Source organism: Corvus kubaryi, unplaced genomic scaffold (assembly GCF_017639235.1).
Source record: "Corvus kubaryi isolate FWS band 111438036 unplaced genomic scaffold, C.kubaryi_AGA036_p1.0 71, whole genome shotgun sequence".
In the NCBI taxonomy this organism is placed as follows: domain Eukaryota; kingdom Metazoa; phylum Chordata; class Aves; order Passeriformes; family Corvidae; genus Corvus; species Corvus kubaryi.
In genome coordinates, this window is record NW_024582059.1 from 3,637,571 (window position 1) to 3,655,246 (window position 17,676).

The 17,676-nt window shown below is 42.2% G+C and overlaps 2 protein-coding genes and 1 long non-coding RNA gene across 5 annotated transcripts; 1 reads left to right on the plus strand and 2 right to left on the minus strand.

Moving 5' to 3' along the window:
- Positions 1 to 599: 599 nt before the first annotated feature.
- On the minus strand, positions 600 to 9,414 carry CASP6 (caspase 6). Of its 3 annotated transcripts, none has more exons than XM_042049935.1 (8): positions 9,073 to 9,414; positions 7,681 to 7,722; positions 6,861 to 6,903; positions 5,059 to 5,205; positions 4,546 to 4,622; positions 3,937 to 4,112; positions 1,612 to 1,768; positions 600 to 999 (listed from the first exon to the last, which is right to left on the minus strand). In XM_042049935.1, exons 4-8 carry the CDS (start codon positions 5,172 to 5,174, stop codon positions 761 to 763), a joined length of 765 nt encoding a protein of 254 aa, XP_041905869.1. In that variant the 5' UTR covers positions 5,175 to 5,205; positions 6,861 to 6,903; positions 7,681 to 7,722; positions 9,073 to 9,414; the 3' UTR covers positions 600 to 760. The 3 variants fall into 3 exon arrangements, with proteins under 3 accessions (XP_041905869.1, XP_041905870.1, XP_041905871.1); XM_042049936.1 differs by lacking the exon at positions 9,073 to 9,414 and adding an exon at positions 8,803 to 8,948 and having other exon boundaries at positions 5,059 to 5,208; XM_042049937.1 differs by lacking the exon at positions 9,073 to 9,414 and adding an exon at positions 8,803 to 8,947.
- LOC121675006 lies at positions 5,827 to 8,564 on the plus strand. The gene is made up of 3 exons (XR_006019918.1): positions 5,827 to 6,246; positions 7,305 to 7,369; positions 8,139 to 8,564. It is a non-coding gene; the product is annotated as an uncharacterized LOC121675006 (long non-coding RNA).
- A 1,871-nt stretch (positions 9,415 to 11,285) lies between the features above and the next one.
- Positions 11,286 to 16,919, minus strand: PLA2G12A (phospholipase A2 group XIIA). Its single transcript, XM_042049943.1, has 4 exons — positions 16,599 to 16,919; positions 14,869 to 14,945; positions 13,842 to 14,007; positions 11,286 to 12,790 (listed from the first exon to the last, which is right to left on the minus strand). The coding sequence occupies exons 1-4, from the start codon at positions 16,816 to 16,818 to the stop codon at positions 12,672 to 12,674; spliced, it is 582 nt and encodes a 193-aa protein (XP_041905877.1). The 5' UTR covers positions 16,819 to 16,919; the 3' UTR covers positions 11,286 to 12,671.
- Positions 16,920 to 17,676: the final 757 nt, after the last annotated feature.

Genomic DNA, 17,676 nt, shown 5'->3' on the forward strand with positions numbered 1-17,676 from the left:
GCCTCTGCCTTCCTTAGCAGACACCTGTCTTTCAAACCCGAGACAGAGATGGACAAGGCAAGCTCACCCTAAGCAAGCTGCACATGGTCTCATCTCACTACTGCTGTTTTTCTTCTGAGGATGCAAAGCACCAGCAAGCTGTAATTGTGCCCCAAACATAAATGATACCCAAGCAAAAGGAAGCCCTTTATTAATCAACCCTATTTGATTAATCCTATATTAATGCTACAATTGTACTCAAGGAATTAATTTCCTTTTTGGTGTTGCAAGAAAATAAAAGAAAAGTCTAAAAAGCCCAATAAAGCCACAAAAATTGCAAGGTGGATACAGCTGTCCACAAATTTAAAAAGATGCTCTACGAACATATTCCCTGTAAACTGTGCTCTTCGAGCAAGACAAGTTAATCTAACAGAACATTAGAAATGTTTTGGAAATAGTAAAATGTACCATAGTTAGATGGCAATCAAGCAAAAAGCTTTTAAGAAAAAGTAGTCTTGAGCATCAGTTTCAATAAAATCTGAGCACCTTCTAATAGTTTTGCACCAGTAAACTGTTCCCAAATTCCCTGAGATTAATTCCCTGGTGTAATTCTAGCTTTGAAATTGCTTTAAGATTTTAGAAACTAATTAGGTACACAAACTGTAATGTTTGATCCCAGTGATTTTGTTGACAATCTTGTAGAATATTAAGTCTCCTCAACTAAGATGGTGTTTTTTACTTCTGCAGCAAGTAATAGTAATGGTCATCACTGCTAAATAATCTACTTAGATTTTGGATGAAAATACAATTTTTTAGTTAACATTGAGGCAAAACAAGGAATCTGTTTTTTCCCCAGAGCATTAACATCTTTGCACACATCCACTCTGCGATATGATACTTTCCTGTTAACAACAGTAAGAAGTTCTGTGAACTCCAAGGAAGATCCGTGCTTCCTAAGTGTCTCACACAAATCTTGGATGTACCAGGAGCCATTTACAGTGTCACGATGAGAATAGTAGCCTAGTGTAGAACAAGAACATAAAATTACATCCAAATGTAAGTAGTGATAGCTTCTTGGAAAAATACGTATCAGAGTCACTGTTTGCCAGCTACCATCTGTAAGGAATTACTAATGGGTGTAAATCTTACTTTACCAATTATCTAATTTCACTGGAAATTGTAGATGGGAAATGGCTTTGATATCATGTGTAGTACTCAGCTAAGAGGAACCTGATTCAGGGATTGGTAGCTTACACAGGACTGCATCTCCACTTCGTAAGAGAGCAGATGGGACTGAGGACAACAGACGTGGGGGAACTGGGGAGAACAGCCATGTAGTGCAGGGAAATTTATAAGCCCCCAGAATCCTGGAAAAGAGAGGGATGCTTGCTGTCAGGAGGCAGCTCAGCAGCAAGACTGATGAGAATGCTTCTGTTTGGCAAGTGTAATGCACCTTGATAATTTCACTTTTTCTTCAGCACATAAGGTTCTTTCCCAGACAAGTTGCTACTTATCAGCCATGTAAATCAGATGACCTGGAACTGTTCCTGTTTTTCTGACTGCAAAATGAAGACGTGTTCATGGTTATTACAGTGAAGTATCAGACACTAGGTGTAAAATATTAGAACTTACCTTGTGCCACAGAGTAGCACATGATAAAGTCCGCACCAGCAGGCAGAGTATAGACACCAGCTGCATCCACTTCTGTCTCATTGACCAGGGCTTCACTGCTGCTGTCTGTTGAATCATGAGCAATGACTGGATCATCATGTTTATCACCTCGACAGGCCTGTTGGTGAGAAGTATTGTTATGCTTGCACGCCTGCCAAGCTCACTGTTAATATGATAATTCTGACACTAACCAGAGGCACTTCTGTTCAGCTAGGTGTGCCACATTACCATGACTCTGCCTTCAGAAAGACATATTTACTTCTCTATTGCTTAAAACACTGGGGACAAAGTCAAATGAAAGCTCCAAGGTGATCTCAGAATCACTAAGACTGGAAGGGATCTCTTAAGGTCATCTAGTCCAGCCCCCTGACTCAAGCAGTGTTAGCAGCAGCAGGTTGTCCAAGACTATGTCCAGTCAGCTTTTGAGGATCTTCATAGATGGAGACTTCACAATCTGTCTGGTTGACCTCTTCCAGTGTTTGACCAACGTCACAGTAAAAAAAAAAAAAGTGTTTTCTTGTGTTGAGGTGAAATTTTGTGTGTTTTAATTTGTTCCACTTGCCTCTTATCCTGTCACTTGGGTACCACTGAAAAGAGCCTGTGTCCCTCTTACTCCCTCCCACCAGATGTTTAGAGCATTGGTAAGATTCCCCTGAGCCATCTCCTCCAAGCTGAGCAGTCCCAGCTCTCTCAGCCTCTCCTCGTATCAAACATGCTCCAGAGTCCCTTAACCATCTTTGTGGCCCTTTGCAGGACTCACTCCACTAAGTCTGTATTTTTCTTGTACTGAGGAACTCAGAACTGGACACAGTACTTCAGATGCAGCCTCACCAGTGCTGAGTCGAGAGGAGGAACTGCCTTCCTTGGACCTTTTGGCAACACAGTGTTGAATTACTGTTCTGAAGCACAGCCATCATTACATGCTGTTACACTTCGCTCTTAGTGCAGTCTCAAATGTGTGTGTTGAGCGAGATTTTTTTGTGAGAAGTCAGAAGTGATCCCAGTATTGTCAGTGATGCAGAAAGGCTACACATGGAGGATAACAAGGTGAGAACACACTTAAAAGATGCAAAGGAGCATTACTTAAGAACTACCACTAAAAAAAGAAAACACAAAGAATCTTCTTTACGGTGATAGAAAGTTTCATCTTGATGTTTCTTCTGATTTCCAGAGGTAAATGCTATGCCAATTGTGCTGGAAAAGAACTTAGCTGATGAACTAAGTTAATTAGCTTTTTGATGAGTATATATTATAAATGTCTCCAAGTATTACTTGGAACTTGAAATATGAAAGTATTTTTCAATCTTTGGCACCAGGTTGAAAAAAAAGTCCTAGTGAAAGGTAAATTAGGTGAATTAACAATATGCTGCTTCTTGCAGCAGCCCTGTGCCCTAAGGAAGCTTTCATTTGGAAAAAAAAAAAAGGTAATACTTAGAATCACTCTGTAAACTACTACCATTACAATCTGCTGAAGGCCAGGTTCATATATGAGTTTGCTAATTGTAATCTGGATAAAGACAGGATAAAGCCCTGAATGACCTGGTTTGACCCCGTGACTCTGCTTTGAACAGGAGGCTGGACCAGAGACCTCCTGAGGTACCTCCCAACTTGCATTCTCCTGTGAACCAAGGAAAGAAATAGGACATTACATATGGTCTTTTTATGACCACTTAGCACAAACAGTATTCCTGAGACAATAAAGCCTTCATTTGATTCTTTAGATTCTACAGAGATGCCAAGTTAGGTCATAGACAAAAAACCAACCAACCAACAGCAACAAAAGGAAATCACTACTACCACAAAAACCAACCAACAAAAAAGGCTCACAAAAAAAGAAAACAAACAAACAAAAAACCCAAACACAAAACCCAACTTCACTTAGGAGCAAGTAAAGGGACGTGCCTGGAAGGAAACAATGAAGATACAAAGGTTTGATACCTTATCAGCTTAGCCTAGGGCTGTGGAGTGTGAGCAATAGGAACTGAGCTGCAGCTGCACAGAACTTTCTCAAAAAAGCCCTGGTAACTGCCTTCTCTGCTATTAAATACACACTGACAGTCAATCTGACGGGCTTAATTTGTGTTTCTTTTCATAAAATTACTTACTAAATAGAGCTAGAATAATAATATTAACACTAGTATACATTAGTATACATTTCTAAGAAAAAGAGAAGAATCCTTGTCTTAAATGCCTTGTGGAAAGACTGCATCAGGAGAACTGACATCTGTATTGCAGGAAGACACGGGTCAATGTTAACTCCACTGAATTCAGAAACTGACATCTTACCTGAAGGATAAATATCTTTGGTTTTCCTACCAAACTCTGGCACTTGTCTCCTCTGAACATGTCTGTGATTGTCTGAATTTTGATTTTGTCATCATATGCATAAATGTGATCATCCACACCGTGACTCAGGAACACACACACAAAGCAGTCAGCATTACTGTGGTCATCCATGGAGGCTGAAATAGTCAAGTGGTGTTTAGATGGCCAAACAGTCATATTCAGGTCTAAAAAACATTGTACATTTGTATCATATAATTTAATCCCCAATCAGTCCTTTTTCAAATAGATGCCGTTTTCAGATAGAGCCATACAAGGTGCATTGAATTCAACCTGGCTGACGGGCCACTAACCATAGAAGGATGAATGTCATTACTTTCTCCCAGCTGCATGTACCATTTTTCAGCTTTTAGTGACTTAATTAGTTCTCTCCACAGAAGCTTCACTTATACTGCAATAAAATAATCTTCAGTCTAACCTTTAAGTCCTTCTGATGTTAAATTCTTGTGCACAGAAATCTATTTTAAGTTAGATGACCAGAGAGATTGGAAGAAAAGATATCTGGGAATTCTGCGGCAATAATTTAGACATAACCAGTATATAGTCTCCTACCTTCATAAATTTTCTGCTGCACATCTTCTGCTGTCAGATCATCAAAAAGTCTGACTTCAAACCCAAGGTCTGTCAAACTATTGTTAGAACAGATCAGTATTAGTAAAAATCTTGCTCAAATTATATATCAATTGCTACCAACTCAGTTTCTTTGCCTGTGGGGGAATTAATATTCTTATGCGTTATTTATGAACAAAACTACTAAAGTTGATTTTGAATTTAAACTGGTGTCAAGTACAGGTCTAACACCTAAAGTTACTTCAAAGAGTGTGTCCAAAGAAAGCTCTGGACTCACTGAAATCATAGGACTTGTGCCAGCAGTTTCTGTGAGCTAAAAAAACGTGCCTTGAAGCTTTTTTATTATGGCTTTCTTCACCCAAGTAGCATGGGTGCTACGTCTGCAAAATCTTCTGGTCTCTACTTAAACAAAAGATGAAGGTAACTCCTTAACTTGACCACAATTTCTAAAGTTTAGATTTTTTTAAGGGTTAGTAGAGCAACCAAGTTTCTTACCTGCGTTTCAGATTGTTTCTGTCTGCCATAGTCCCACGTCTGTCTGGCAGCATTAATTGCCAAAAAAAGTGCTCATGGTTGAAGATTAATGCAACTCCTCTTCTTTGATGGTTCATTTTGTATTCCACTGCAGGGTCATGTGATTGTCTGCTGCCACAGATGGAAAACATTCTTGGTAAATGAGGCTGTTTCATTAGTTAAGGTACATAATGGTGTGTTTCAGACATGGCTCCAATTCACCATGTTATGTATTTAGCTAAATATTAACATAATTGGATAGTACACATGTACTTATTGGAATTGTAGTTGTCTGTGATTTATTTCAAGTTCTTCTAAGTAAATCAAGTGCTGCCTTGTAATCAATAGATTACAAACTGGGGATGAGGTGCTAAGTGTAGTGTATCTTGCAAAAGGAGAACAAATGTTTATACCCTAATGAAATGGAAGCTATGACAATACAATTGTTCAAGTTTTTAGCAACCAGCCTACAAAATCCTAAAGCTGAAGGACAGAGGTCTTTTTAAGGACAGAATAAATGACCTTCCTAGCTTCTAAGCAGAGGACTTTAAACTATCATGGCAGCAAACACATAGAATACCTTGCAATTTTATTGGTTTATGAGCAAAACACAACACAGGAATGTGTGACAGCACACTCTGGACTTGGACCCACAGTCATGCCAACACTTGGATCCCAAGTGTTGACATGGCTGGAACTGGAAAAATAAAGCAGACCATCTTTCTGCAGTGCAGAAAACAGAAACTAAAACACTTGTGGCAACAGCGCTGGCAATAGACACGTTGAGAGTTCCAGGTACATGGAATGACAGTCCAGGTCACGCTGCCCTAGGACTGGCTCTAGTCAGAGCTGTCATTTTTGCTATATTAAGGTTTTATTTAATGCTATGGAATATTCGGGTTTGGTGCAATTATTGGAGAAAGTAACTTAGAATCTTTGCCTGCAGATGTTCAAGATCAGAATTCATCAGCAAATGCTTTTGTTTCACAACAAAATTACCATCGTTACCCGTAGCCTACCTCTGCTTCTTCATTTTGTTTTGAGAATCCCCTTAATGAAACATCTTTATGTAATGTCTACATAAGAATTCAGACAGAGAACAGGAATTCAGGATGACTGTTCAAAGCTGGGGAGGTTCTACAACATTGGCTGGATAACCAATAAGAGAAGGTGGGTGCCTTATCACATTCTTCCCAGTATGAGTACCTAACATGATAAAATGGAAAGATTATAAATTTTAGCCATGTAATTATGAACAATTTTCAGATTTTGGGAATTTCGCTTCCTTAGGATTTGGCTAGGTGCATGGCTCGTAGGGATTTTGGAGAGTTAGGTCCCTGGATCCTGTGAATGACCATGAAAGGATGATTCCCTCAATAGTTATTTCTCTATTCAGCTGTATGGATGAAGCAAACAAAGTTATCAGGGCAGGTAGTTTACTGTTTTCAGGGCTTTCATGGAATCACTATTCTGTGGTCCATTGCCCCTCCTTCCAGAGGAATACATTCCTGTGCTACAGTCAACTACTTAGTCTGTCCAGTGGCTCCTCAGATTGTGATGGTCTCTCACATTGCCTAAATTAAAAAGAGAACTCCTGATAGTCCCTTCCACATGCCTTCCCAATAAGGGTGCTTCTGCATCTGGTGTAGCTAAAACTAGAAACATGTTTTGTAAGTGGATGGAGTTCAATTGAATAATTCTGTTAAATTCTTAACAAAAATCAGAAAACCCTGCACTGACCTCAGTCCCTGGGGACATGTCTGTCACTGCCACCAGAACTTTACCTTATATTGAATGCATCTGCTTCTGTGATGTTCTCATTTCCATCTGTTAAGAGAGATCAAAAAGTGATTCAGCCACAAAATCATTCTTAAAAAAAACCCAACTTGACCTTATGCATCCAGCTTTAAACTTTAGCTGTTAATGTGAACCAAAAGCTCATTCACACATCAGGTAAGTAGGCATGCAGTTAAACAGCCTCATTAGCATTTGCCTGCACCCACAGCTTTTGGAGTTTGTTCTGGAAGTTCTGACTCCAACAGTCGATTTTTAGGTGGTCAAGACATGCGGATTTTCTATGTGTCTGTGTATCTGTACCTATATAAACATATTCAAAGATCATGATCTTATATAACTAACTAGCTGGCTGTATTTTTTTGAAGAGACTCTAACTCAACAGTTAGAATTTTACATAACTTAAAAATATGCTGGTGTTTCTTTTATTTCAGTAATGCTGCTAATACAAAGCTGAGCATTCTCGTTGAGGTTGGATGCAGCACTTGAGTCACAGCAGGTAGTGTAACAGCTATTGACAACTGAGAAGATGCAAGATTTAAACCTTTTCTTCTGCTGAACTATACAGACATTAAGTACCTCCAGTAACAGAATGGACTTAAAAGTAACAATGTGGGAACAACAAGGAATGTGCACATCTTGGGAATGTGCTTAACTACAGACTAGCAAATGGTTAGGCCAAAACACTGGTTACTTTCACTTAAACATCTCAATGGGCTATTAAATAACTACTACTACTGGTTATTAAATAACTGCTACTACTGGTAGAGACTAACTACCACATTATGAGAACTATATATGGCACTGTACCTGTGGTGGGTAATATAGGTCTGCTATCCAGCTGGACATGGCCTGCAATTATAAGAGAAGAGTCACGTGTACATGTATTTTACAAACTACTTTGCACATACAATGCTAGCTTTTCACATCTATTTTTCACATGTTAGTAATGCTTTTTGCAAAACTAACATAGCTATGTATTGATAGAGGACAAAAGTTCTTGCAATCCACCCCCCACAAAAAAGAGATTGTAAAATTTTATAGTCACCAAACTTTAAGATGGAAAATACTGTCATATAGACACAGTAGGAATAGAATTCCTGGGCCAAAGAAAACTAGGAAAAGATGATTTTCCTGTTAATTTAATCCTGTTTAGTCACTTCCTAGTCTTCAGCTTTTCATTGCCACTCTCATATCGCAGCTTCATTCGGGTAAACACTATTTGAATTGTTACGATTTATGAAAAGTTTTCTGCTTGTCTTACACAGGCACAGGCTTGTTCTAAAATCTGATTGAGACCAACGGGACTACTTGTCTTTAATTTCGTGAAGTTGGATTGCTTCAGAGGAATCAAAAATCAGGTATGCACTAGGTTACACTGGAATCTCACAGCATCTTTTCCCTGGATACGTTTCAGGCTCAACAGGTCTACCACCAAAGGGCAAGACACTTAAAAAACACAACGGCACTCAAAAAAGTCCCTTTAAGCTTAGCTGCATCTCCGGGAACCCAACTCAGTTCTGCTGCCCTGACTTCTCCTGCCCTCCTGTTACCCGCCGGGGACCTTCCCCACTTCCGTGTCCCGCGGCCGTGCCAGGCGTTGCGGAGGGATTTTCCCCTGGGCAGGGTGTGCTGGATTTAGGTGCAAATCCACTTCCTCGTCGGCCGCCGCAATCCTTCGCCTCGCACCTTCTCCGGAAGGAAGGAAGGAAGGAAGGAGGCAAGGGTCCGGCTGCCCCCGAGCCCCGGCAGCGCTCTCCGGGCAGCGCTCCCACTCTGCGGGAAGCTCGGGCGCTTCGGGTGGGCGGCCCCTGTGCCCGCGGCCCCTCGCAGACATTCCTCATCCCGCTCCTGCTCCGCGCTGGCTCCGGCAGGAGCCCAGCCAGCGGCGCGCCCCCGCCCTTCCCCGCCGCGTCCCCTCCGCACACGCACCCGCCCGCGGCCGCCGCTCCGAGCCCGACATCGCCGCGGACCGAGGCACCGGCTGCACACCGAGATAAACCGAGACAAACCGAGCCGTGCCGCGCCGAGCCTTCCCCTCTCTTCCTCTGCCGCGCCTTCCGGGGGTCGGCCCGCCCCCTCAGCCCGGGGGCGGGCGCTTGTCGCCCTTTGCTCCGCCGGCGGCCGCCTCTGCCAGGAACGGGGCGAGGGACGGAGGCGGGAAAGCCGAGGGGGGAGGTGTTAAAGTGCGCCGTGTGTTACCTGTGCTCCTGTGGTGGTATTGCAGCGACTGTGGTCGAATAAATGCGCCGTCTTATACAAAACCCTCGTCCTGAAATAGGTGAGAGGCTCCCATATTCACTTAGCTGAAATTTTTCAAAACGGCACTGAAATTTCCATTACAGGCACATACTGTTTCCTGTCCTGTTCCTCAAAATGCGTTTTCATTCGGGCACCACACAACCCTTGAGAGGTTTGGATGCGTGGATCATTTTGCCGCTTCTCGCGTCAGTTCTCCCTGATGATTTCAGAACTGTGAGGCGAGTGACAAGGTATTGGAGAGAGTGCCCAGGTATCTTAACGAGAGCTGCTATTCCCAGCCGGGAATTACGCGGCACTTACCGGTCACTGGTCAATTGCGTAACAAACAAGTTTCTAAACCAAAGCCAATGACAAAAACCCGTTCTTCTGTATAAGAGCTTTACAGATTGTACGCTAGAGGGATCTGAATTTTCTAACCAGCCTACTTTTAGAGAGATAAACTCAGATATGAATGTGCGCTTACAAGCACAAAAAGAAGCATATTTAGAGTGGAATTATGGGCATTTTTACCCAGTCTGGTCTTACACAGGCTTCTTGCATGGGTGAAGATTTTAGACCAGATATCTCCCTTTGGTTAAAGGAGTCATGGGTATTGTTAATTACCTTTGCTTGTTCTTCCCTTGTTCAGACTTGTTACCCTCAGACTGCCAGAAGGCAACTGGATCAAGATAAAACTTTGTTTCAATTGTCTTTGTGCGTACTTTAGTTACAACATGACACTATCACAAGTTTTGCATCTTATACTGGGTGACATTCAGACTTCTATAAAACAGATTCCTTTTTCTGCAACTGCAAACCCCAGCTCTCACAGCTCACGCTAGAGCTGCCCGTGAACCCACTGGCAGCAAGACTCCTGTGTGAAGGAGCAGCTGTAGAACCAAAATCTAGGACTCTGCCGTGTTCCTCAGTCCAACAGTTCGCTTAGATCCTCGTAAGACAGACATTTTTTCTGCTTTGTTTTGCTGTAGGCTAAGAGCAGACTCAGCCGCTGTGTTCAGATGAGTCACAGTGTGTAACTTGATCGCAGTGCGTGCAGCCTCGGGTAGCGTTGGGCTGGTGAGCGTTTCTAGCTCATTGTAATACATGAAAGGCTTTTTGTGAGACATGCCTATACGTTTAGAAACACTTTCAGATTGTTGCAGTGGCTTCCCGGGAGGTAGGTATTTTTTGGAAAAAGCATTATGGATGGATCAGAACTGCAGTCTGAAGAAGGAAGTTTGATTGTGGACACACCGCTGTACAGTATTACCGAACACAAAAACATGCGGTGTTGAGTTAAATGAGCCACTATATATAGTATTGCTATGCTTTAATCCAGCATGAAGCTAAACACCACAGAGCTGTTTACTCACTCCTCCCAGTGGGATGGGGGAGAAAATCAGAAAAAAAGGTAAAGACAGTTTAACAGGACAGAAAAGGAGGTGAAAATAGTAATAAAAGAATATACAAGACGAGTGACACACAGTACAGTTGTTCTCCACCCCCTGTCCAGTCCCCAAGCAGTGGTTGGTGCCTCCTGGCTGATAAGGATATAAACTGCCCCCTATTTATATACTGGGCATGATGCTCTATGGTGTGAACTATTCATCTGGGCAGTTTGGGTCAGCTGTCCTGGCCATGCTTCCTTCCAGCTTCTTGTGCACCTCCTCACTGGGAGAATACGGGAAACTGAGAAGTCCCAGATTTAAGGTAAGCCCTGCTCAGCAACAACTAAATCATCAGTGTGTTACCAACATTATTCTCAACTACATCCAAAACACAGCAGTGCACCAGCTACTTAGGAAGAAAATTAACTCTCTCCCATCCAAACCCAAGGACATGCATTCATTTAAGCACTTAGTTTAAGCCCACTTGTACCCAACTCAACAAGCCATCTAGTTGAATTATAGTGGTTTGGACTCATTGTGGTACTTTCGTCATTTTAAACAAACAATGCCATTACCGTTCCCTGCTTTAAACTTAAAAAGATTTTTAGGGTTACAACCATGGAATTCCAGGGTAATTCGGAATTGTTTCAATTCTGTGGTAGAAAATGAATGTCACCAAATTAGGGGAACTACACGTTAATCTAGCAAAGTTTTGTAAAGCTTTACAGTAATACTTCTCTTGTAGTGCTATTTCATATCCACAAATAAGAAACCTTGAAGCATGACTAAGGAACTTGAGCAGAAACTTTTTTTTATTAGGCCCTTACATTCACTGTCATGTACAGTAAGTTCTAGTGACAAACAAACCAAAAACACAACTGGCAAAGAAAAAACACACAAAATTATATCACATTATAGTCCATGAGTCCAGTGAATTTTATGCATTTAGTTTCTATTACTTGTTCACAGATGCAATATTTTAATTTTCATTCCTCTCCTGTACATATCTAAAGCAGAATTGCTTTTTAACAAAAGCAAACATTATCTTTCTAACAGAGGACCTAATGCAGAAGTTAACTGACTGACTGACACCTGTAGATAAGCAATGAAAGCTGAGTACAGAGAGAAAACCCCAGATAATTCAGACATCAGGTGATTTTAGCTAGAGAAGTCAGAGAGGGAACAGGTGACAGAAGTACAGGCTCACATATCCATCAGCCTCACAGAGGGCATCTTAAATAAAGAAGTTTGTTGGACATACTGATCTTAACTGTGGAACTTGCTTTTAGTTTTCATCAGAACAGACTAAATGAGAGCAAAGATGAATACAGTAGCCAAGTTGTGCCACAACAGAAATATAAATCAACATATTTGTACATATATCCTTTCCGTGCGTATAATACACAACACAAAATGTTCTATTCAAAAATAGACATTTGATGAACTTTTTAAAAATAACACAGAAACTACATTTCACCATTTTCTCAAATCAAGACTATATCCTTATGCTGCAAACTGTTCATTTTACTGGACAGCCCTTAAAAGGATCAACGTACTTGATCTGAAAAGTGCTGCAGAAGTAAGGCATTGATATAGAATCAGGTAGAAATATGTAGTGCACGTACATGGGCTTGGGGTATTTTCCTTCTTTTTTTAACAACAAACCTGCCAGACCACATACACTGGAGAGAACTGAAGGCAATTGCAGCAGGAACATGCAAGTACAGGCTGTGTGAGATGTCATATTGGTACACACAATGCACTCTTTCCTGTTGAACCCATCAGATGCTTCAACTGCCAGTAAACCTAAAATCTGACCTGTATTAAAAATCACCTGAGAATTCAATGTAACTCTTCGGTGCCTCTGATGTCCCCACTATGGAGTTTTCTTGGGAAGATTAAAAGGGCAGCAGTGTTTTACAACAGCATGCCCTAGGTGGATATACACCAAAGGAAAGCAATTTCAGTTCCCAAGCTTCTGGCACAAAATGGAGAGAAGGACGACTTGTTTCTTTTTTACATGAATATTGTAGTGATCTTCAAATCAGTAAATTCATGTCAGTGTTTAATGTATTACTGTCTGAAAAGCATAAAGGTTTGTAACCAAAGCTTTGCTTCTTTTCAGCTGAATCTTTAGCTTTATTCTACATGGTGAGGTCTCAGTGTCTTCTTTCAGAGATCTGTCTTGCCCTCATAATGACACATACAGGCAGCTCTCTGGCTATCCAGGTAGGGTTTGCATCCTAAATGGATAACTGCATCAAATAGCAGCTGAACAGTTGATTCACAAGCTGCAAGCAAAGAAGAGTTCAGTTAAAAGTATTCTTTGAGTGGAATATGAAACTAACAAGAGAAAACTCTGGCAAACTGAGAATGATTCTAAGGAAGGAGCAATCTTCTCTGGGCATAGCAAATATATTGTCAAATGAAAGACTGAACCAACAGAGAGTCATTTAAGTTTTGAGTAAAGATTTTTTTATATGCCAAACAAAATGCAAATTCATTGCATGTGGAACGTTACCTCTGTTAAAAACATACTGAGTCTCGGAAAGATCAAAGAACTGGTTTATCTCCTCGCTCTTTGCATCCCAGTTTATGCAGAAGTTGCTATCTTTAACATCAGCTCAACAGAACTGAACAAATATTCACCAGTTCTGACACTAAAGACCAATAAAATGATTTATTTACAGTTAAATAAATTGGAAAAGTTCAAACACAGGGTTGTTCTAAAAACTTAACTGCTCTCAGTGGGAGTATTTACTGTGAAAGTGACATTGCCAAGTTAAAAAGTGGTTATGTCATGTATCCATCAGATGCAGGCCAATGACCAGAAGGAATATCATATGGCCTGTTACTAAGAAACCTAACATTTATTCACTAGGGGACAGCATTAACTACTTCCACTATGACAGTAATTAATATCTTACTTCATAACAGGAAAAGATTCTGTGTTTTCCTACAGTTTACTAGCAATCACATACTAGATATTTAGGAATCACCCAGCAGAACAGTCATATTACAGCTATGTTACAGTAAATGCAAGAATTATACATGCATTTTGATCCAGTTGTATTCCCATATTCATACTCCCAGATGGGCAGCATTATTTTTTCCCCTAAAGTTAAAATTAACCTTAACTCAAAGTTGGTTTTAACCCTGATCATTTTCCTATGCTGTGTCACTGCTCTGCTGTACAAGTATGTGGGCTGCATAGCAGAGGGACAGAACAAAGCACCTTTCATCAGCTTATGAAAATGTGACCTTGCTGCACTGCACTAAGATTCTTTGCCAAGTTAAGCTTGGGTTGAAACTGAAAAAAAATAAAGGCTTTTTCACAGTTACCCTGGACACTCTCTGAGATTCCAAGCGTTTTCTGCACATCTCTGCAAATTTTTGAGAGGCAGGTCTGAAACTGCTCATCACAATCATTTTTTTTATTGCCACAAGTATCATAGCATCTGTCGTGGTGATTGCAGCACCTTGTCATTGAAGGGATACCGATGTCAAACTGTGAAGAAAACACATAGACACACACTCCGTTGGTATTCCAGTTAAGAAAAATATAACCTATGGACAGACTGTAACAGTTAGAAATCAAAAACTAATGTGATGGGTTGAGATAAAGACAGTTTAATAGATGAATAAAAGACGAAAAAAAGGTCCCAAAATAAGCAGTGTAAAAAGCATCCACCACATCTCACAAGCAGAGGGGACACTAAGCCAGTCTCTGACCAACAGCCACCTGGAAGTCATACACAGCTCTACCACCACCCCCTCCCCACCTTCTCCCACTGCTCCAGTTTTTACTGCTGAGCACCACTATGTACTACGGAATACCCCTCTGTTCGGTGTAGGTCTGCTGCCCTAGCCTCTCCCAACCTCTTGCCCAGCCCCAGCTTATGCTCTGAGGTGGTGGATGGGCAGAGTGGGGGGGGGGGAAAGAGAAAGTCCCAAAGCTGAAGGACAACAAGCTAACTCATCTTTTCTTTCTAGCATTAAGGAAAATGGGTTAGTGTCAGTAAGGACAGCAAGAGTCAGAGCCAAACCCTCCACTCTTACAGGGCCACAGCTGTAGTTACTCAATGCTTTCAAGACTGTGCAAACAAAATATGAAACCAACCACTCAAAACCCAAGAAATTAATCACCAACATTACATTTCATGCTTGTAATATTTGAAAATGTTTATGCTGTGTTCTTTTACAATACTAACACTTCCCGTATGTTGTTACCAGAGCATGTGTTAGGAGCTGATAAGAACAGGGACCTTGTATATGGATCTGTGTCAGAAGGGGGGGATGGAAAAAATCATCTACACTGAAAAAAGCTGATGTATGGAAGATGCACAAAGAAGCCACACAATGGAAATACCTGAACTCCAAACAGAGGGGATCCACAGCCATTTGGTGGTGATGGTTTATATCCATAGCGAGGTACAGGCCTTGATCCTGAAAAAGGTAATTTATCATGTCTCAAATAGGTATTTTTTTGCACAGGATTTTAGTAGTTTTAAAACTCACCACAGACATTTGTTTGGCTCAAGATAGTATCAGTTACAGTTTTAACTTCAAATATATTCAGGCATGCACTTATCAACAATTCTTTCCAAATTACAACTTAGGGGTACTAAGTAATTTTTTTTAGAAAGAGGGACAAGACACCTGAGCAAGTGTCAATGTTTGCTTCCCAAGTTTAAAAAAAAAAAAAAGGAATTACTAAAATTGACGTGTTGGTTAAGTATGCAATATGTACGAGTATATTAACAGAGTACTTTAGTGTAAGTTCATTAATACTTCTATGCTTTATATGCAATCAACAGTAGTTCTCTGATTTTTTTATCTTAACTAGAATGAAACATAATTTTTGTTTCTACAGCTGTAGCATTAATAGAATTTAAATTAGTAGAGACTGCTAAACTCACATCTCCCTTAACACTCGCTAGTGCAGCAAGCCAAGGAATTCTGCATCCCAAGTTAAGGAAGACTGTGGAGTTAATTTCAAAAACGACCCTCCAGCTCATTTCAGTATTGGAAACAAATGAGTCCACAATTAAAAGTAATGGAGAATTAAAAAAACCCCACATTTGAAAGATGCATATTCTAGTACAGAGTGTAAATGTCACAGTGTCCTGGCCACTGTTGTGGAGCCAAGCCAGGGTGCCACCATGAGACTCACTTTAACAAATAATCCAACAGAGTAAACTGGGTGTGACATGGTTCCACCATGACAGGCTATGGGAGCCTCCCATTTTGGAGTGCTCTTGAAGCGCCAGTGAAAAGCCTGGAAAGAAATCCCCTTTCTGGAGCATTGCCTGCCCTGGCACCCAGGATGGGCATGGTAGGGGAGGTGATCACAGAAGAGGACAGGTTGGAAGGCACTACAGTGAATCATCTGGTCCAAACGCCTTGCTCAAGCAGGCTTCTCCTAACAATAATAGTCTAATATAATAATGATGATGATAATAATAATAACCATCATCATCTACCGGGTCATGCCAACTTGAGCTGCCTCAATTATTGCTCAGGTAAACCAGGCAGCTGAAACGCAGGCAAGAAGCACAGATGTCCTCTGCTGGTAGCAGCAGGATTTACAAATAGCAGGACACATTCCTTGCACTGGCAACCGCGGCTGCCATTAAAACCAGTTACTCAAGCGTGACTTTGGAACAACATATTCCATAGCTCAGATTTAAGCTTTTCTGTCCCAAACCGAAATGCTCGGGCGTGCTCGTAAATAACCAGCTGGAAGGAAGCAATTCTTCCCACTCCAGGGTTTTTCCCCGTACACATCAGCTATATGTTTGACAGTAATACGCCTTTCTTCAAGACAAACGTCTTGGAGACGTTTAAAAGAAGCTATTTAAAAGTCACGTCAGGAGAACTGCTTACGTGTATGCATGCTCCGTACACGTTATACACGTATTTAAACACACATACACGTACAAGAGGTTTCTTGCCGAGGCTCACACATGTATTTACAATTACGTACACCGCCAAGAACTCGATAGCGAGGTTTGCCCCGGCAGCGGCGCTGGGCCGCGGCGGGAGCGCAGCCCCGGCCGCCCTGCCCGGGACAAGGGTCGCGCCGCCAGCCCCGCTCACCGTCGCTGCACTTGTACTGGCAGAGCCCGTCCTCGCCGCCCAGCAGGTCGAGGGCGGCGTTCAGATACATGTCGATCTTGTGCACGCCATTGCGGATCGTCTTCAGCGTCATCCGCCAGTCCGGGGTCTGCGGCGCCTCCTGGCCCCGCGCCGGCCGCCAGGCGCAGGCCGCGACCAGCAGCAGCAGCGGGGGCAGCAGCGACAGCCGGCCGCGGGCCATGCCGAGCCCGCTAAGCAGCCTCCTCTTTCTCCTCCTCCTCCTCCGCCGCCCGCCCGGCCCGGCCCGCTGCCACCACCGCCACCTCCGCCATGGTCCCCGCGGCCCCGCCCGTGCGCCCGCCCCGCCGGGTGGGGCCTCCCCGGCCGGCCGCGGAGCGCACCGTGTCCGCTCTGCCGTGTCCGCTCTGCCGTGTCCCCAGTGTCCTGTCCCCAGTGCCGTGTCCGCTCTGCCGTGCCCCTGTGCCGTGCCCCTGTGCCGTGTCCGGTCTGCCGTGCGGGGCCTTCCAAACCTGGGCAAGCGGGGCCTGCCCTTGTACCTTGGTACCTTGGCGCTGGCTGAGCAGGGCCCCGGGAGGTACCGAATTTCGTGATGATGTTCGGTGGGAAGGAAACTGACCCGGTCATGTTTACACGTGTGAGTGGTTCTCATGACATCGTCAGAAGTGCAAGGCGAGGTTGCAAAACAGAGCAAAATGAAAGTGTATCTATTAAACGGTAAAAGTCCTGTCTTGATTTGTTCAAAAGAAAAATCAGACCAAAATGAACTTGCTTGGTAAATATCGTGTTTGGTTTTGAGATTTTTAAAAAAATGTATATTTAAATGCTAGATGCATCACAGATGAGCTGAAGTGGAAGCACGTGAAAATTGTTTTAATTTTGTAATGAAAACTCTGATTGATGTTGTGTAGAATTCCTCAGAAAAAAGCAATACTTGGCTTCAGGTCAAAAGTAACATGTAAAGAAGAACAGGAAATGGAAGGAGAGCCAAGAGACTTTCATATCAGACAGAGCATAAAGATACATATTCTACTGTGTTGGGGGTTTTTTATTTGCAGTCTCAGTATTTAATATTAAATGT